The 19,311-nt window shown below is 54.3% G+C and overlaps 1 protein-coding gene across 2 annotated transcripts; it reads right to left on the reverse strand.

The window, feature by feature from the left end:
- Positions 1-296: 296 nt before the first annotated feature.
- On the reverse strand, positions 297-14,712 carry ACVRL1 (activin A receptor like type 1). Of its 2 annotated transcripts, XM_070454386.1 has the most exons (11): positions 14,651-14,712; positions 13,975-14,166; positions 9,199-9,267; positions 8,410-8,658; positions 8,012-8,223; positions 7,659-7,758; positions 7,159-7,305; positions 6,599-6,874; positions 5,578-5,775; positions 2,652-2,782; positions 297-1,392 (listed from the first exon to the last, which is right to left on the reverse strand). In XM_070454386.1, exons 3-11 carry the CDS (start codon positions 9,260-9,262, stop codon positions 1,258-1,260), a joined length of 1,512 nt encoding a protein of 503 aa, XP_070310487.1. In that variant the 5' UTR covers positions 9,263-9,267; positions 13,975-14,166; positions 14,651-14,712; the 3' UTR covers positions 297-1,257. The 2 variants fall into 2 exon arrangements, with proteins under 2 accessions (XP_070310487.1, XP_020740372.1); XM_020884713.2 differs by lacking the exon at positions 14,651-14,712 and having other exon boundaries at positions 13,975-14,366.
- Between the last annotated feature and the right edge of the window lie 4,599 nt (positions 14,713-19,311).

A 19,311-nucleotide genomic window follows, 5' to 3' on the forward strand; every position in this document is an offset into this window, starting at 1 on the left:
TGGATGCCTTGCAGGAAGCTTCCTCAGACCCTCTCAGCCCTGGGGAGAGGAGGTGAAGCCACAGAGCAGGTGAGTGGCTGATTTGCCTGCCAGACAACCCAGGGTTGTCTGAGCCCAAGGATGGCCAGAGGCATGGGTTAAGACAGGAACTGGAGCTTGTAGAATTAGACTAGGAAACATTTCAGATACTCTTGGCCTCAGATAAAGTTATTTTCAAATTTCCATCTTGAGGCAAATTGCCAGGGGCTGGGGCAGAAGGAGTATAAGGCACTGATGAACAGAGTTCTTACACAGGCTGAAATTTCAAAGAACTTTAGAGCTGAAAAAACTTCAAAGGACATCAGGACAAAACTTTTCGATATGGAGATGAAGAAACAAAGGTCCTGGTACAGGGAAGGCCTCCTTTTTGTCACAGAGAGCAACCACCCAGACCAGACTCTGGGTCTCCTGACTCCCAGATGGGGCTTTCCCCGGCCACGCTTGGCCCCAACATCCTCTCGTTTATTCTGGAAGCCCTGGGCCTTGCCCATCTGACCTGCCACTTCTCCACTGGCCACACCCACAGCAAGACTCCTTGGGTTTCATGTCACAATAAGTCAGCTAGGAAGGGGTGGGAGAGGGGCCGAGGATCAGGCTCCATCTCTGCGGGGCCGGGGGGAGGGGGGGGGGGCGGGGGGGTTTTCATGTCTAGGAGACAGGGGCCCAAGGTGGCCTGGAGCTGAAATACAAACCCACAGAGAAAAGCTGATGGGCCCTGGGTGTCTGGAGCTTGGGCCAGAGGCTGAAGCCTGGCAGGGCAGAGTGTCTGCTAAAGGCTGGACAGGGCTCTGTGCCATCCTGGAAGTTCCAGTGGGGCAGTGGGGTTGACAGAGGGCAGGGGGTAAAGTGCAGGTCCAGGCTCTGGGCCCAGGACAGTTCCCTGGCTTGACCGCTGTGGCTCTGGGATCTCTTGCATCCTGTCCTGATGCATAGGGGTGGTATAGGGGGTGCGTCCAGGGCATGGGGGGTAGGGAGGGAGCCAGGCGTCAGAGAGCCTGCTGCCTGGAGCAGGCCAGACAGTGGGGGGATCGGGTTTCAGCCCAGCTGTATTTTTGGCTGGATGGGCTGGGGGCCGAGTCAGACAGGCACAGCTGCCCATAGAGGGGCACCCCCCTCCCCGGCACACACACTCACAGAACGGCTCTCCAGGCAGGCTGCCATCCACCAACCACCCCACAGACACTGCAGGCAGAGGGGAGTCAGGCTTCAGCCCCATGGCTAGGGAATAACTTTGGGCTTCTGGAGACCATTGCTGAGCTTCTGTAGTGTCTTCTTGATCCGCAGCGCAGTGAGGCGGGCAGAGGGGTTGGGGTACCAGCACTCCCGCATCATCTGAGCCAGGCCTGAGAGGACCTGGGGGGAGGGGGAGTGAAGGAGAGGAGAGGAAGCAGAGACATGGGTCAGGGACCATGGAAAGGAAGAGGCAAGGAGGATGCCCAAGTGGACAGAAAAGTCGAGACGAAGGAAATGAAAGTGCCGAAAAGGAGAGGAGAGACAGCAGTGATGAAGGGGAGACAGCGGGAACAGGGCAAGGATGAGAAGAGAAAGACAAAAATGGAAGAGGAAGGGAGTGGAGTGAGAAGGGGATGGGGAAAGGTAGGCAGGATGGAAAGACAGATGTAACTCAGGACTTCACGGACACCCTCTGGTGAGTACCCCCACCCTCACTCCACCAAGACCCAAGAAAGGGGAGACCTGCAGGCCTTGGGGCTCTCACATCCCCCTCTGAGAGCAGACCCCACTGCAGAAGGCAGTGGCTCCCAGTACCTTCACCAACCCTGGCCTGGTCCAGTGGACACGGAGATTGGGTGGTGGGTGCTGCCCTCAAAATGCATGTGTCCAGGAAGCTCAGTGGTCGCAGAGTGAGCCAGCCTCACCTCTGCCTTGGAACTCAAGCCAGTTCCTGGGAGGGAGTGTATATGTGTGTGTATAGGAGTGGCTTTTTGTGACTCTGTAATGTTGTGCAGAAATGTACATGTGTCTGTGTATATACACAAGTGTACACATGTCAGTGTTCAGTCATTCATTCCATAAACACTGGTTGAGTACCTAGTGTGTGCCAGGCACTGTGACAGGGAACAAGAAGAAAAGCGCCAAGAGAGAGACAAAAGGCCTTCTTCTCTGTCTTCATGGGGCCAACAGTCTGGTATATATGTGCATGTGTGTGTACCTGTGAGTGTGTGCATATGCGTGTACCTGTGAGTGTGTGCATATGCGTGTACCTTTGAGTGTGTGCATGTGTGTGTCCCTGTATGTACATGTGTATGTTTGTACAGAAGTGTGTATATGCCTATATTTGCCTATATATACGTATGTGTGCATTCTATAAAAAGTATGTGGAATGCTTTGAGAAAAAAGAACAACAGTAACTTCACAGCAAAAAACAGCAGAGAACCTCTGTCTTTGCAGGCAAGGTGAAATGTTCTAAAAAAATCCCAGAATAACCAGAGGGTCTCTGGAGGTCCACAGGCAGGAATGTGGGAGGGAGTACCCAGAGAGGCCCCTGGGATCTGGGGACACACTAGCGCCTACCCAAGGGAAGCAGAGGCCAGACACGAGTTCCTCAGCCCAGCCACCACCCCACACCATCCCAGCACCCCCAGGGGCCTCACCGGGTCTGCAGCCAGCCGGTTGGGGATGGTGGGGGTCTGCTGGTCAACACACACCACCTTCTTCATGTCCTCAAAGCTGGGGTCATTGGGCACCACATCGTAGAAGGGTGGCCTGTAGTCCTCCACAATGCCTAGGGATGAAGGACAATGGGACAGTCACTTAGGACCACAAGCAGGTTCCACACCACCCAGAAGTGAGCCTTGCCCACACTCAGTCCCAGGGTCCAGGAAACCAGTTGCCTTCCCATGCTACCTCTGAAAGGAACACCATAATATAATAAATATATTTATAAACAATAATTACTGCATTTATCTTACATTCACCATATATGCCAGGCATTGTGCTATAAACACTTTACATGCGTTATCCTGTTAGTCTTCACAGCAACCTGACCACCCATTTTACAGATGAAGAAAGGGATGCTCGGAGAAGTTGAACCCAAGGTTACACAGCTCGTAACGGCAGAGTCAAGACTTAAACACATTGCATTCCTAGGACAGATCTTGTTCCAGTCTTTTCACAGCTGCCTCTCACCCAGGGTCTGGGTACTGCTTCCAGGCCCCAACTATCAGAGATGCCCCAAAATATCTAATGTTTACCAAGCAATTACTATGTGGCAGGCACTGTCCTAACTGCATGGCTTAGATCCTCACAAAACAACCCTATCAGATGAGGAAGATTATTTTATTAGCTCTGCTTTATAAGCAATGAAGGGGATCCCAAGTCACACTAGTAGTAAACAACACATCTGCCAATGCAGGCGACATAAGAGACTCAGGTTCAATCCCTGGGTCAGGACAATCTCCTGGAGAAGGGCATGACAACCCATTCCAGTATTCCTGCCTGGAGAATCCCATGGACAGAGGAGCCTGGCAGGCTACAGTCCATGGGTTCACAGAGTCGGACAGGACTGAAGCAACTTAGCATGCGCGCATACACACACACACACACACACACACACACACACACACACAAAATGAAATTCAGGCCAGAGAGGTTAAGAAGCTTGTCTAAAATCACACAGATAGTAAGTGACAAAGCTAGGAGTTAAGCCCAGTAAGTCTTACCAAAGCCCATGCTCTTGACCTCCAAGCTACACTTGAGGGAGGCAGACTGCTGGGTGAGGATGTAGAATGAGGAGAAGGGGAAGAAAATACACCTTCTAAGGGAAGATCTACCCAGGTCCAGATCACATTCACCCACTCTCAGGGGTGGCACAGGCCTCTGCTGACCCCCTCAGCCAGCAGCACCCCCTCCCCTCATCATCCCAAGTGTGCCATCCCGAGCAGGATCTTTCTGAAGATGACGCTGGTGGAGCGGCAGTCACTGGGGCAGAAGAGGCCAGACCCCAGAAAAGCACCTTAGGCCCCACCCTGCTTCCAGCCCGAGGCTGGGGGCTGCAGCCACACAGAACAGCCGCAGCCTCGGGAGAGCCCGAGCCAGCTGTGCTCCCCGTGGCGGGCGTCCAGGCCGGGCCTTGTGCTGCTTGAGCCCTAATCAGTGCTGCACAGAGGCCTGAGCGTGTCTAATGGGCCTTTAATCAGCGCCGGGGCTGACACCAGATTACAGTGTTTATAATGCGCCGCGAATCTGTATGGAGCTGACAGAGCTTCCCTCCTCCCCAGGAGTCTGCAATCAGCCTCCTCTTCAGCCCAGGCTGGTCCAGCCTTCCTTTCCTGCCTGTGGCTGGGTCCACAGGGCCTCGGTTCCTTCCAGGTGCCCCCTTTACCAGCCCCAGCCTCTGGAGTTTATGTCTGAAGCTGAGCCCAGCAAGAGGGTGGTCCCCAACCTGTCAAGACTCCTGACAGCCCCTCTCCGTGGACAGCCTCCACAAAGACTGACCAGGCTCCCGACCTGGTCCAGACCACCACCCAGCACCCATCCACCCCAGGACTGGGAGGGCACCAGCCACAGGGCAGGCCCTCTATATGAAGAATGAGGTCCCTGTGCCTGCTCCCCTCCAAATTTCAGTTCTCTGTAGCACCCATGGTAATAATGAGGCACTAGGGTCTTCCTTGGTGGTCCAATGGCTAAGATTCCACTCCCAGTGCAGGGGGCACTGGTTTGATCTCTGGTCAGGGAACTAAGATACTGCATGCCGCACAGTGCAGCCAAAAAAAACTAATAATTATAATAGTAAGGCATCAATAAGCAGGCAGCGCAGGCACTATTACATCCCACATTTCTGTGGAAACAAGGACCAAAGAGGTGGAAGTAGCACAGTAATAAAGAGCACTGGTCCTGAAAGTCAAATTGCCTGGTTTCAGACCCCAGTGCTGTCTCTAGCCAGTTGTAATTCTGTGCCTCAGTCCCCTCATCTGTAAAATGGGGGTGCTGCTGTGTCAACTATTTGTCATTACAACAACAATCGCCACCAATATTTACTGAACTCCACAACAGTTCCAGATACTGCCCTGATTACTTTATTTGGATTATCTCAACAACTGGAAATTACTTTTCTTCTCATTTCACAAATGAGGGAACTGAGGCACAGAAAAGTAAAGTACCTTGCACACGGCAAAAATCAGGAATTGAACTTGGTGTGATTTCCCACCCATGCTCATAATCACCAAGCATACCGCCTCCCTGCCAACACAGGACAACTCAGTAAGATAATACATGTAAACAGCATGGCATCTGGCACATCCTGAAACTCAATAAATGTTAGCTGCTATTAATGTTTCTGCTATTATCAATTACCCAAGATTTCATAGCCAGAATCAGACCCAGATGAACCTTAAAAGGTCACTCAGCTGAACCAGCTGGTAGGTGACAGTAAAGGGAATTTGGAAGGTCTGACCACAAGCCCCTCAGGCCACGGGCACCAGCCGGTGACAGGAAGCCCCATCTCCCACCTGTCTGCCTGGGAATCCACCTGCCCTGTTCCCCTCCCCCACCCCATGCAGGGGGGTGCCGGAGGCTCACCATTGACAATGGTCCGGCGGGTGATCTCCCACAGCACCAGGCCAAAGGCCCAGATGTCCGTCCACTTGTAGGATTCGAAGCAGTCGGTTCGGATCTGCTCTTCCAGCACCTCGGGGGCCATGTACCGCTTGGTGCCCACTCGCGGGTTGTTGCCGATGTCCAGGTAATCGCTACCCTGGGAGTGCATCACAGCCAGGCCTGTGGGTAACCGGGCCTGTCACTCCTGCTGCTCACCCAAGCCCACAGACAGGGTGGCCCTGGGGAGGCTGGTATCCCAGGGTGAGGTGAGAGGGCGAGAGATGGCAGGACACAGAGGGGCCGGCAACTGGAGATCCTCCCTGAGGTGGGCTGGGAGACAGCAGCCACAGGAATAACTGTCCCTGTCCTACTTGGCTTGTGTGGCACTCTCTAGGTGTGCGAATCCAGTGAGATGTGCGTAGGCAAGGCAGGCATATATTTCAGAACTGAACCCCAATGCGTGGTGACAGGGAGCAATGTGGTCAGCAAAGCCAGGATGAGAACCCAGGTTGCTGGCTCCCTGCCCCTTTCTTCCCACACCTGGAGCCTGGCTGAAGTGGTGGAAGGAGTTTGGGCTTGAAAATAGCGTTAAGGCCCCTGGTGGGGTGTGGGGCTCTTGTGCAGGTAAGACGAGAACACACACACACACACATACACACATCTGTAAGTTTTAAAGTGCCAATCAGTGTACACACACACACACACAGGTGAGATGAAGACATACACACGTCTGTTAAGTTGTATAGTGCCACTGTGTACACACACACACACACACACACACACACCTGTAAGTTTTACAGGAGGTGAGATGAGAACATACACACGTCTGTAAGTTTTAAAGCGCCAGTGTGTATACACACACACCCACACACACCCCTGTAAGCTTTAACGCGCCAATCAGGCCATTGAAGCTAGGCATCCAAACAGGCCAGACAGAACTGCGTGGAGAGGGAGGGCGCACGGACTCCACCCTCCCGCCAAGGGCCCGCCCCTCCGCACTCACCCAGGTCGGCGATGCAGCACTGCAGGTTGCTCTTGACCAGCACGTTGCGGCTCTTGAGGTCGCGGTGGGCGATGGCCGGTTTGCCCTGCGTGCCGAAGATCTCCACGTGCAGGTGCGCCAGGCCGCAGGCCGCGGACACGGCTAGCTTCAGGGCCAGCTGAGGCTCCAGCGTCTGCCTCTGCAGAAAGTCGTAGAGCGAGCCGTGCTCGTGGTAGTGCGTGATGAGCCACAGCTGCGTGCTGGAGTTGCGGGAAGTCATGTCCGAGGCGATGAAGCCTGTGGGCGGAGGATCAGGGGGCTCACCGCGGGGCTAGGGATGAAGGAGGCTGGGCCGGTCAGGGTCGGGGCTGGGGAGACAGGGTGGACGAGGTCAGGGCAAAGCTGGGAATGGGGTGGAGCCTGGTCTGGCTTAGGGCAGAGAGGAAGCTGGAGTCAGAAGCTGGGGCCGAGGGCCGCTGGGAGTCCTTCAAGGTTAGGTCAGTGTTCAGAGGCCGGGTGGTGGGGCAGGGCCATGCGAACGCGGGGTCTGGCCCAGCGCTCCCCGTCCCATCCCCGCTTGCCTAGGATGTTGTCGTGTCTGAGCAGCACTGTGTTGTAGATCTCAGTCTCCCGGAACCAGGACTGTTCATCTCTGGAGGAGAAGATCTTGACGGCTACACTCTCACCATGCCACAGACCCCGCCACACCTCACCATAGCGGCCCTTTCCTGATCCAGCAACCAGAGAGGAGGGAGGGGGTCACATACAGACACGCAGCGCCCTGGGCAGTGGCCCTCAGAAGAGGCCCCCCTCACATTGCCGCCCTGGCTCCAACTGCAGAACCTCTGAAGCTTCTGTTTAACTGAATTCAGACCGCATGCCTCTGGCGGGCCACCTCCATTTGCCTCTTGTTTCACCCCAGCGCCTGGCCAAGGATCAGGCACTGCCCCATCTCCAACCCCCTCCCTGACTGGCAGAATTCCTGTTGTGACCCAGGCCTGGCCCCACCTGTGACTCCCTCACCCCTCCAAGCTCACTGGGAGCTCTTGGTCCCCACCCCCTGAGCTCACCCACTGCTCACCCACACACTCCACCAGGGCGACCTGTCGAGCCACTGTCCTCTGCACCAGGAACGGGAGCCCTGAGCCGCTGCCCGTGGTACAGTCGCTGTCCAGGAGGTCCTGGGAGTACCAAGAGGCCACTGGGGGGCAGCCCCCACCCACCAAACCCATTTCTCCCTCCTCAACCTGGGCCCCACTGCCTCATCTCGCCACACTTCCCACTCACAAACCCCTCCCGACCAGTGCCCAACCAAATCTGAGTGCCTGCCATGTGCCTTGCTCAGCTACCTGCCACTCTGTGCCCCCCTGACTCTGTGGCTCCTGTCTACCCCCCACCAACCACCCTGTGTCCCAGGTTCCCCCAGGCCCATACCCCCAACATGCTGTCCCCCTGCTCAGATGGCTTCAGGATGAGGCTGGACTCGCCCAGCTCACTGTTCAGGCCCCGCTGCTTCTCCTTCCTCCGCCAGACATGCCACAGGCCCGGGGCACCCAGGGCCACGAGCACCAGCAAGGCCAGCACGGGGCCCAGGATCAGAGGCAGCTGGCTGTCTCCTTGCGGCTGCTCCGGAGGAGTCTGGGTGGCTGGTGGAAGAGGGATACTGAGGCCCAGCTTCTACCAGCCTGGATGCCCCCCACCTTGCCGCTCTGCCAGTCAGACCCCAGGGCCCTGCCTCCCCCACCCTCCAGACCAGAGCATGAGAGGCAAGCAGGGCAGGGAGGGCAGAGTCGGAGAAGCCGGGGAGGGGTTTCCGGGGCAGCCAGACGTACCCTCTAGCACCAGGGACACATTGTGGTTGCATAGGGGGCTGTAGCAGCAGTAGTGGTTGACGAACTCCGTGGGGCGCGCCCTACAGACCTCTGGGTGCATGCTCCCGCAGCCCCGGTGCTCCCGGAGCTGTCCGTCCTCCCACACCAGCACGACTGTGCACCAGGACCCCTGGCAGGTGGGCCCCCTGCAGTGTGGGTTCTCACACGTGCAGGTCACCAGCGGGCCCCGAGAGGGCTTCAAGGGGTCACCTGAGGGACACATGGAAGCTCAGCCACTCTGGGCCCAGATCTCTAGGAGGAGCCTAACCCCTAAGTCTGCCCAATCGCCCCCTCTCTTCTGAGCTCTCAAACCAGCCCTCAAGGGTCCCAGTCCTTTAGTTCCATCCTCAGCCTTCCCCCTCCTAGGGGCAGCTGCCACCATGAGAACAAGGCTTCTTTCCCTTCCCTGATCCTTGGATTGCCCCTCCCAGTTCCAGGCACAGCAGGCCCCCCAGCCCCAGTGCTGCGAGCTCTCCCAGGACCACCACCACCACCCCCACCCCCGCCAACAGCCCCACTGTCTGAATCCCCATACACATGTTCCCACCCTGGAGTCTGAAAGAGCTCCAGCCTGTTGGTTTGGATCAAGAGGCCAGCACAGGAGGGTTGGGGTAGCTCAGCTCACTGAGCCCTGTCTCCCCAGTCCCCCTCTTCCCAGCTCCTCAGACTCAGCCCAACAAGACCTGAGCCCAGACAGCCCTTTCTTTATTCCCTCAGGCCCCTGTTCCCTACCTGCTTCCCAGTACTCACCCTGGGTCAGGCCCAAGACCATCAGTAGCATCAGAAGCCTTCTCCTGGGAAGGTTCAAGGTCATGATCCCTGGAGAGGAGAAGGGGTGCAATAACATCTTTGAAATGTGATTCCCCTCTGTGTTTTCAGCCACTGACTGTGGGTCCCTCCCACCCAGAGGAAATTGCTGGGAGTTTTTTTTTTTTTTTTTGTGGGGGGGGGGGCAGGCAGGGAGGCCTCCTCCCTGTGTCTGGCTTTGGGGCGGGGCCTGCAGGGGAAGTCCTGGTTCACTTCCCCATGGAAACCATCCTGTTAGGGGTAAAGGGTGGGGAGCCATACTTAAGTGAGAGCTCGGGGGACTCCCAGCTGTCCTGCCGCTGAGTGCAGACCGGAGGGCGCAGAGGGCATGGGGCTGGGGTGGAAGGAGCATCTCTTTAGCAGTCCCCCACCCCTGTCTGTCCCCTGTCCCTTGCCCACCCCTTCCCAGCCTTCACCCCTGCCCACCCCTTTCCCAGTGCTCCCCCCCCTCAGGCCTGGCTGCCTCAAACATAAACAGGCTCCTGTCTTCACTTCCTGCCATTCAGGGTCCCGCCAAGCTGGGAACAGGAATCAAGATTGTTTAGATTGGGGTCTGGATAGAACAGGCAGGAGTCACGCACAGCAGGGAGCTCAGGACATGGTCTCAGGGCAGGCTGGAGTCACTACAGGGTCTGCAGGAGCCATTTGGGGCTGGGACACCCCCGTGACAGAATCCTCTTACACCCTGTGATTCACAGAGCCCAGTTCCTTATTTTAGAGAAGATGGGGATCAAGGCTCAGCCAGGAGAGGAGGCTTGTCCACGGTCAAATGGGGTTCAGTGGCAGTGCTAGGAGTACAACCCAGGTGTCCAGACTCCTAGTCCAGTGGGGCTTCTACTCCATATCCCAGTCTGGGGTGACAGCCCATGTCTGAGCCTGCGGGGCTGTATCAGCCATACCAAGCCTGGACAGTGCCAGGCCACACTGTCTCTAAGGAACCTCTCTGCACCCTCATCAGACTATAAGATGTCCTCTCTGAGCCACTCCCCCACTTCTCTCTGTCCTTGAGGTCCTGGGAAAGAGTGGGGGGAGGGCCAGTGATGTGGAAGGGAAGTGAAACATACTTAGACACTGAATGTTTGACCTTCTGTGGTTGGTTAAGATTGAACTTTTCCAAAAGTTTGGTGGGGATTGTTAGGGGAGTAATTCTGGTCTATGATAGTCCCATCTCAAGTCCCAGACCAGCTAGTGCTTCAGAAGTGACCCCCATCTTCATCTCTCAAAGGCTTAGAATGAAAAGATTAGGGCTGAGGCTGCAGCAAGAAGGACTGAGGTCAGACAGCAAGAAGAACTTTCTGAATGGTGGAGAGTAGCAGGTGTGTGATGGGGACAGAATGCCCAGGTAGGGGCAGCAGACATGAGGGAAGAGAACTGTCTTCTGGCGTAACATGGTAAGGCTGGGGGGCTGGGCATAGGGCCATATAGGCTGCAGAAGGCCCCTAGTCTAAGAATGATGCCAAATGAAGATCCATGATGCTGAGGCTCTGAGGGCAGGATGACGGGGGGTGGGGGGGGTGCTTCATGGGCCTCGCTGGCTGGTGGCAGCTCTGGTCTTCCTGCCTGGGCTTCCTCTGCCCCAGAGGCCCAGGGCTGGGGGAGGAAATGGAGCCCTGGTCTGCTGCAGCTGTGTCCCCAGCCTCTGCCTGACCTCCTGTCTCATACCCCTCCCGCAATACAGGGGGGACTCTGGCAAGCACTCTGTAGTGGGACTGGTGGCCGGAGAAGGAACCCCAGACAAGCTGGCTTTTTCCACTGGGGTAAGGGCGGGAATCCATCCTTGGCAGTCTTTGCTCAGAAAGCAGCTAAAGGAGAGGGGATGAAGCAAGAAGGAAAAAGTGGGTAACAATAAGGATGATAGCCGGCATCCTTCTAGAATCCTCTCCCCATGCTTTCCCCTCTCTGTGCTCCAGTGCACCCTCTCACTACACTATTAAGCAGCAGAATCATCTCAAGTGCTTCATTAGGAATGCACTCTTTGGTCTCACTCCTGCTCCAGATTCTGGTTCAGTCCATTGAGACCAGTAAGAAACATGCATTTTTTAAAATTCCCCCAGGGAATTCGGATCAGTTTGTGTGGGTACCACACTTTGAGAAATGAGTCCTATACAACTCCACGATAGAGTGGAGTACAGAGGGCAGGGATTCTGATTCCCATTCGGGGAAACCCCCCACCCCGTGCCACTTCTAGTGGAGAAGGGACAGACAAGGCTAAACACTGGAGCCAAGGACTTGGAGACGCTGCAGAGAGGGGTGGGGTATGGGCTTCGTTCAGGCCATCTCCAGCCTCTGGGGCCCAAGAACAGTGCAGGGAGGGCTTGGCAGCATTTGCAGAATCTGCCTCTGGCCTAAAACTGGGAATGCAGTGAAGGAAAGCTGTGACTGTCCAACTTTTTACTAGGCTGAGAGTAAGTTTCAGTACAGGAGGGTGCTGAGTCCAGATTAGTCCCAACTCAGAGCTGACCCGGCATAATGCGCCCTGACACCTGACTCCAGCACAACTAGACTCCTGGGGACTGGTGGACTCCTTTCCCACCTAACAAAACTTCTTGAATGATCTCCTGCTGACAGAAGCATCACAGTTTTTAGCCAGAAATCACAAATGCTAAACTAATTTCAAACGCTAACTTAACCACTGTGAAATTCTTAGTAATGAGTTAGCTTTCTCTGAGTACTACTTATGTGCTAAGTACTGAACTTTGATGGATGATCTCATTTAATCCTCACAACAATCTAATAGGGAAACGGAAGCTGGGGGATGTTAGGTTTCTTGCCCAGAATCACCATGTGCGTCTTGATTGACTTAAATTGCTGGTAATACATCCTCACTTGGTCATTTAATTTCTGCAGTTGTTTGGTGTTAGATAGGTCCCTCAAAGGAAGAAAAAGAGCAAGCGGGGGTTGCATTAGTAGACTGCAACTGTCATCGCCTGGTACCCAATATGCGTTTGTCTAGAAATCATCTATGTGCTATAGCCTTAGTCTTAGGTGGGGAGAACCAGAGTAAGGGTGTGCTCAGAAAGTGGAGGTCAGTTTCCTTCTCCCCAGCACACCTGAGGGATTGATTTAATGAGCTCCCATGAGCAGCAGTTTCTCAGCACAGCAGTACTGTCCTGGGGCTGCAAGTGCCTTGCTCTGTACATCAACCGGTCTTACCCACACAGCAGAGGACCAGACTGAACTGCTCATGCTGGGTGGCCCCTTAGCATCACAAAGCACTTTCCTCTGCATCACTTCATTAACCCTTCACAGTACTGGACTGGGATGTAGCATCAAGTAGGGAGTTTAGGATCTCAGACGGAATGCAAAGGCAGCACAGTGTAGCATAGGCGTCAGGTTGTCATCTCTGGATCATATAGACCCAGGTTCCAATCCTGCATTTAGGGCTATGAGAGTTAGGACAAGTTACTTAAACCTTCCGAAGCTTAAGATCCCCTATGAAAAATGAGAATAATAACAGTGCTCATTTCAAGACTTTCCTGGTGGTCCAGCGGTTAAGAATCTGCCTTGCAATGGAGGGGACACATTCAATTCCTGGTCAGGGAACTAAGATCCCACATGCCTCGGAACAACTAAATCCACTCACCACAACTACTGAGCCCATGGGCTCTAGAGCCCACCACAATGAGTTCACGTGCCTCAACGAAAGATCCCATGTGCCACAATTAAGACCCAACATAGGCAAATAAATAATAAAAAAATTATAATAGTGCTCATTTCATAGGTATAAGTGTACTAAGTGGTATATTGTAAGCACTTAACAAAAGTTACTAAAAACCCAACCATCCATGGAGCTTTGGACAAATGACCCACATCTGAATCTCCTTCCTCTTCTGTAGGATGGACATAATAACACCTCTTGTCCTAGGTTGCAGCTAGGATTACTTGACAAAAATGTATTATACCTAAGTGTCCACATAGTAAGTACTCAATAAATAGAGGCCGTTTTTAACCACCTGATAGGATGAAAGGACAGGTACCAGGTCGAATAAACAGTCAGGGATCAGGGATGTCAGACAGACCCTGACTTAGCCAGAAGCTGCCCATATAGAGAGGGTGAGAGCTATTGTCCACTATCCCTCTGTCCTTAGAAAAGAAAAGAGAGGGTGGGTGACCAGTTCAGAGATGCTCATAACAGCACTGGCCTCCCAGGCAGACTGAAAATCCGGGGTCCTATTCTGGAGGAAGAGTGCGATCCCCTTTGACCTGGATCCTGAAAGAAGTCCATGGCATGGGGTCTCTGTGACCATACAGGGCTGGAGGTGAGGTTTGGAGGAAGGGGCCAGAGTGTCAGATTCCTGTAGCAAGACCTGCAAGGGCTGCTCTGGGAAAGATGGGCTTCAACGAGAGGCTCAACAGCACGGGAAGTGGACACCCACCCCCAGGTCAAGCCAGGAGCCTGGAAGGACATGTGACCCCCTTCTCCGTAAGTGAAGCATGGTGGGTATCCTTCTGCCCATTTTATGGATGAGGATGGGAAAACAGCGAAGCTAAGTGGCCCCAGGAACAAAGTTTTCTGAATCCCAATTCAGGTTCGATCCAACCCGCTGCAGTCTTAGGTGGGGTGATAGGCAAATGTTCGCGGAGGGCGAGGGCCAGCTTGCCCTACGAGGAGCTGGGACTGATCCTACGGCCACCTCTCTGAGGGTCTCTGGGATCTGCCGTGGGAAAGGGCCCATTGGGGTGGGGGTCAGGTGCCCCCCTCAACGGACTTCGACTCACCTCTGGGCCTGCCTTGCGGTCGGCGGGGCGCGGACGTGCAGCGGGCGGCCTCCTCCCCTCACCGGCGGCGGCCGCGGTCACACGACGGGCTCTGGACAGCCGGCCGGGGTCCGGGGTCCGGGCGCGGCCCCAGACGGGGCTGGGGCCGGGGAGGGGCTCGCTCGGTGCGGCTGGCGCAGCGGCCTCCGGGGACTGGGAAAGGGGCCGGAGCAAAAATGTTTCTTATTCCAGCGTCTTCCTGCCTGGCCCGGCTCCACCACTCCCTCCTAATAAACCGTTTCCTATTGCCCAGCTAGCCGACGGCCGCCTGCTCGCCCCTAGCCAGGGCTCAGGGCCGGACCCTCCCTTGCGCGCGGCAGCAGACCCCTAGGGCGGCCTCCCCCTCGGCTGCCCCAGCCCGGGGATCAAGGCCGCGCCCCCGCCTCCAGCCTCCCACATCCGCCTCCCCGAAGGGGCGGGCCTTGGCCTTGGGCTGCGGGGGGTCTCGTGGGGTCCAGGCCCAGAGCCATCGGGGCCACAGCCAGGATGCGAGGCACCCTCCGTGGACCGGCCGGGGGAGGGGTGGAGATGGAGGCGCCCCTCCCGCCCGGAGCCGCTGAGGGATGCCGGGGAACCCCTGACGAGAAGCGGGCACCAAGGGAAGGACAGGCGGGGAGGGCAGATGGAGAGAAGTTACCTGTCTTCCCACCCACAACTCCGGATCCTCTGCCTGCCTACGAGGCTCAGCAGCAAGGGCAGACTTTGGGGCTAGCAGCCTGAAATATTTTGGCTCCGCCCTCTGCCCCCCTCCCTCCGAGATTCCCTAAGTCGTCCAGCTCCTTCAGCCTCCTCCCGGGGCCCCATTCACCCCCTCTTGTCCCCTCCCCTCTTCCGCAGTCTCTCTCTGCGCAGCGCTCAGCGCAGGGCAAACAGGCCCAGAAGCGGCAGCTGTGGGTCAGTGGTGACGGGTCTGAGTCCTTTCGGCGGCAGCGCAGCTCAGTGACAGGGACACCTCTTCCCACCATGGGCGGCCAGAATGGAGTTGAGAGGCCTTCGACTGCCCCCTTCGAGGCTGGCCCTTCACCCCACCAAATGGACCTCTAGATGTGGGGAGCCCCAGCTCCCTGGGTACATTGCTGGGACAAGGTGAAAAAGATGCGTTGGGGAAGGGAGTAGAATGGCTTCTCCCAGAGAAGCAAACCCGTCCTCCTATTGGCCTTCCCAGGGATCAGAGCAGTGACACTGTTGTCTTGCTTTGCTCCAACCACTGTGAGCACCTTGAAGGCAGCACTCCACTTTATCCCTCTGCTGTGCTTAGTCGCTCAGTCATGTCTGATTCTTTGCCACCCACTAGACTGCAGCCCACCAGCCTCCTCTGCCCATGGGGATTCTCCAGGCAAGAATAATGGAGTGGGCTGCCATGCCCTCCTCCAGGGAAGCTTCCCAACCCAGGGATCAAACTCAGGTCTCCAGCATCGCAGGCAGATTTTTTAGTATCTGAGCTACCAGGGAAGCCCACTTTATCTCTAGCCTCTAGATTATCCACAAAGACTCTGAAGTCTGAATCCGGACTAGCTGTGTAACCCTAGACAAGTGACACCTCTCCTAATTCTAACCCTCAGTCTCCCATCTGCTAAATGGGCATAATAAACAGTTCTGGTGCTTATCTTGGCTCATAGCAAAGACACTAGCTGACAGACTGACACAGGCTGCCTAAGCCCTCCATCTGAGAGTATAATTAAATTAATGAATGAAAAGGCTGGGGAGAAGATGGCTTCAGAGCTAGGTGAAAAGACATGGGTGTTAGAGGCAGAACAGACTTCTAAGGCGTCTTGCTCTAATATGGGGATTCTGTAAGATGGGCCAGGACATCTCCTCCATTCACCCCCTCCACACACACACCCTTTGACAGGAATAGAGGCTGGGGGAGACAATGACTAAAGGCTCAGACAGGCATCAATTGTTGACTGACCTCACTTCCTCTGCTGAAACCCTCCCCAGCCCCCACCCACAGTAGCTTCACAACTTTAGAGCATTGTGAATTCCAGAACCAAGGCACACCCAAACTTCAGTGTCAGGGCAGAACTGTGTCCTGCAGCCAATAGGAAGTACTATGGGATTACAGTATCTGCTCTTTCAGATTATAGTGGCTGCTTCGGCACTCTATTAGCTAGAGAGCTGGGAGTGTGGCTGGTGTCCGTCCTTCATACCCACGCTCACCCATGCCTTGCTATGGCTTCTGATAAACCCTTCTCAATCCCAGCCTAGCGATGTCTGTCCTGGAAGATGGAAGTGGGGGCTCCCCCAAGGGAAGCATTCAGTCTGAAACACACACTGAGAGCAGAAACATGGAGATGAACAAGAACTCAGTGCTGCTGGGGAGAGTCGGGGGATGGGGGACTTTATCTAGGAAGAGCTCATGAAACAGATAAAAGGAGAGTAGGGTTTGGAGGAGGAAGTGAGGGCCTGATGGGGCAGGGGGATGGGGGTGGGGGATGGCTGTTCCTCAGTGCTGGAGTCTCCCCGCCTCTCCAGAGCATGGAGCCTCTGGACTTTGTGCTCTTTGGGGCTTCTTGGGGACTCTGTGCTTCCCCTCCCTGGGGAAGACATCAGAGGGGGGATGCAGAGTTGGAAAAAGTGCTGGAGACTCAACCCAATGAGGAAAGGAAAAAGGAATTACAGACTGTGTCCAAGTCTACGAGAATTAATTACTCAAAAGGACCAGCTGTTCCTTATATTCAGTGAGGACAGAACAAAAGGAAACAGGCCTGGAGGGCTAAGACTTATATTTAGACACTTAGAAGGATTTCCCAGCAGTGTGTAAAGCTGAGGCCCGGAGATCCTGGGAAGGGTAGGTGGGGGTGACCTCTCAAGGAGATTCTCACCTATGGAAGGCAGGAGATGTGGGCCTGGCATGAAGGCAGGGGATTGAACAACCTGACCTTGCAGGATCAGCTGAGTACTGAATTCAAGCATTGCTTCTGACACTAGGGCAGGGTCGACTCTGTGGGTGTCTAACCTGTGCAGACCCACAGCTCCCTACACTGGGTTTAATGCTCTGCTATTGCCATCTTGGAATTCTTACTCATGTTTGAACAGAAAGCCTAGCATTTTCATTTTGTACTGGGCCCTACAAATTATGTAGCCGGTTCTGCACCAGGATGAGTAGGAAAGAAAAGCCAGGCGTAGGAGGTAGGGGTGAGTGGGTGGGGGGTTAGCAGAGGGGTAAGGTGGGTTTGGTTTCATTTTAACTGTAGAGTGGGAAATGAAAGTTAGACAACCTAAGGATTTTTCAAATGTGAGAGACATGGAAACATTAGAACAGGGTACCAGAGGAGGAAGAACTGTGGGTCTCTTCACAGAAGTGGGGTGGATTCCTGTGAATTCCGTTTATCCATCTACTCAGCACATAGGAGAGAGTCTCAGCTCTGTGGGCTTCAGGGAGAGGACGTCCCCTCTCTGGGTCTCCTCCACTGAGGCCAGAGGCACCATGGAGTCCTGGCAAGAGCGGTAACCCTGGGGACGTGGTACCAGTGCCAGCCTGACCTGGACCGGATACCCCCAAAGGCTCTTCCCAGCTGCGTGCTGTTTTCTTTGACTCTAAGATTCAGAAAACCACCGGCTCCCAAGCACTGACACCTCAGCTCAGGTGAAAAGGCAGTTTGGCCAGTGCTAACTTTGATGAGGGTGGGGCGGCCAGAGCTCTGCCCAGCACCTCAGGAAGAGGCTGGCAGACAGGGACCACAATTTGAATCACTGAGTCACCTTCCTCTTCCTCTCCAGCTCCTCCAGGATGTCCCCAGGATGGCTTTGTCCACTCTTTGCCCACCCAGAGTCAGAGCCCCAAAGATGACTCGTCTCAGGAGAGAATCTCTTAAGAAACGAGAGCACATCAGGGCAGGAGTTTGCGACAAGATGGTGCCCGCACGATGCGGGGGGGACCTGAGCTCTGTTGAGAGGCTGCCCCTGCACCATCTCTTGGCAGTCCAGCCACCTGTGGATTGCCCCTTCCCATGAGCCTCCTTGAGGATGACTGTCCTCCACCCAACTGCCCATGCTGGATGCCCTGTGTGTGAGCCTCAGGTTCCATATCTGTATGAAAGGGATGCAAACTCTGTCTCCACCACATTCTCCAAATAAAAGCAAAAGACCCAGGACTTCCCTGGTGGTCTAGTGGCTAAAACTCCATTCTCCCAATGAAAGGGGCCTAGGTTCGCTCCTTGGTCAGGGAACTAGATCCCACGTGGTGCAACTAAGATCCAGTGCAGGCAAATTAATTTTTTTCTTTTTAAGGCCTGTAAGCTTCCTTTTCCAGATGTAAAACCCTCACAGACACCTGGTTTTGAGAGAGGGAGGCTGAGCTGTGGGGCAAGATAAACAGCATGAACGGAGAGTCAGGAGGGCAGAGGCTTGGCTGTGTGGCAGGGAGGTGAACTTCCTTACCTGTTCAAATACCAGGGCTAAACGTTGCCTCTTCTATGAATAGCACTCTGAGGGGTTGTTGTGTAGATGAGTATAGAGCCACTGCACAGGACTTTGAGGGATGAGGCAGCCATTCTGAAAATAACTCAGGAAATCCCAAATAAGCACCAAGTAAATATGGATTTTTTTTTTTTTTAATTCTGCAGAAGAGTTTACCATGAGAAGCGACTCTCATCCCCAGACCCTCCTGCTGGGGCCAACCCTTTCCCAAAGCTATTTATTTCTCTGACATTTACTTTGATCACTCTAAATAATATGCTTACACTGGTATCTCTAGATTCTTTTTTTCAAGTTTATTGAGGTATAACTGACAAATACAATTGTAAGATATTTAAAGTAAAAACACTGTAAATCAACTATACTTCAATGGTTTAAAAGATGCAAGATTTTTTAAAAAGATATTTAAAGTGTACATCATGGTGATTCGATATGCATATTCATTGTGAAAGGATTCTTCCTATCTACTTAATCAACATATCCATCACCTCACATATTTATCCTTTTTTTTTTTAATTTGGTGAGAAGTTTTTTGGGTAAGTAAAATTTAAGTTCTATTCTCTCAGCTAATTTCAATTATCCAGCAGAGTGTTCTGAGCTACAGTTGTCACTGAGTGAAGGGCTCCTGGGCCCACTGTGCAGAAAACCCCACTCTGACAGCAGGAGTTTGCAGCAAAGTAAGGAATTATCGCAGGACACCAAGCAAGGGATTGGGAGCCAAGCCTCCCATCCACTCCCACTTGGTCTTTGAGGTCGGAGTTTTTTAAGGGGAAGATCAAAGAGGCTGGGATTAATCATCGTCTTGTGACAGTCCTGTGAACATTTCTTAATGGTAGTTTCGAGAATCAGGATATCTCTGGTTTATGATTCTCTGGCCAG

This window comes from Odocoileus virginianus, chromosome 24 (assembly GCF_023699985.2).
Source record: "Odocoileus virginianus isolate 20LAN1187 ecotype Illinois chromosome 24, Ovbor_1.2, whole genome shotgun sequence".
Lineage (NCBI taxonomy): Eukaryota > Metazoa > Chordata > Mammalia > Artiodactyla > Cervidae > Odocoileus > Odocoileus virginianus.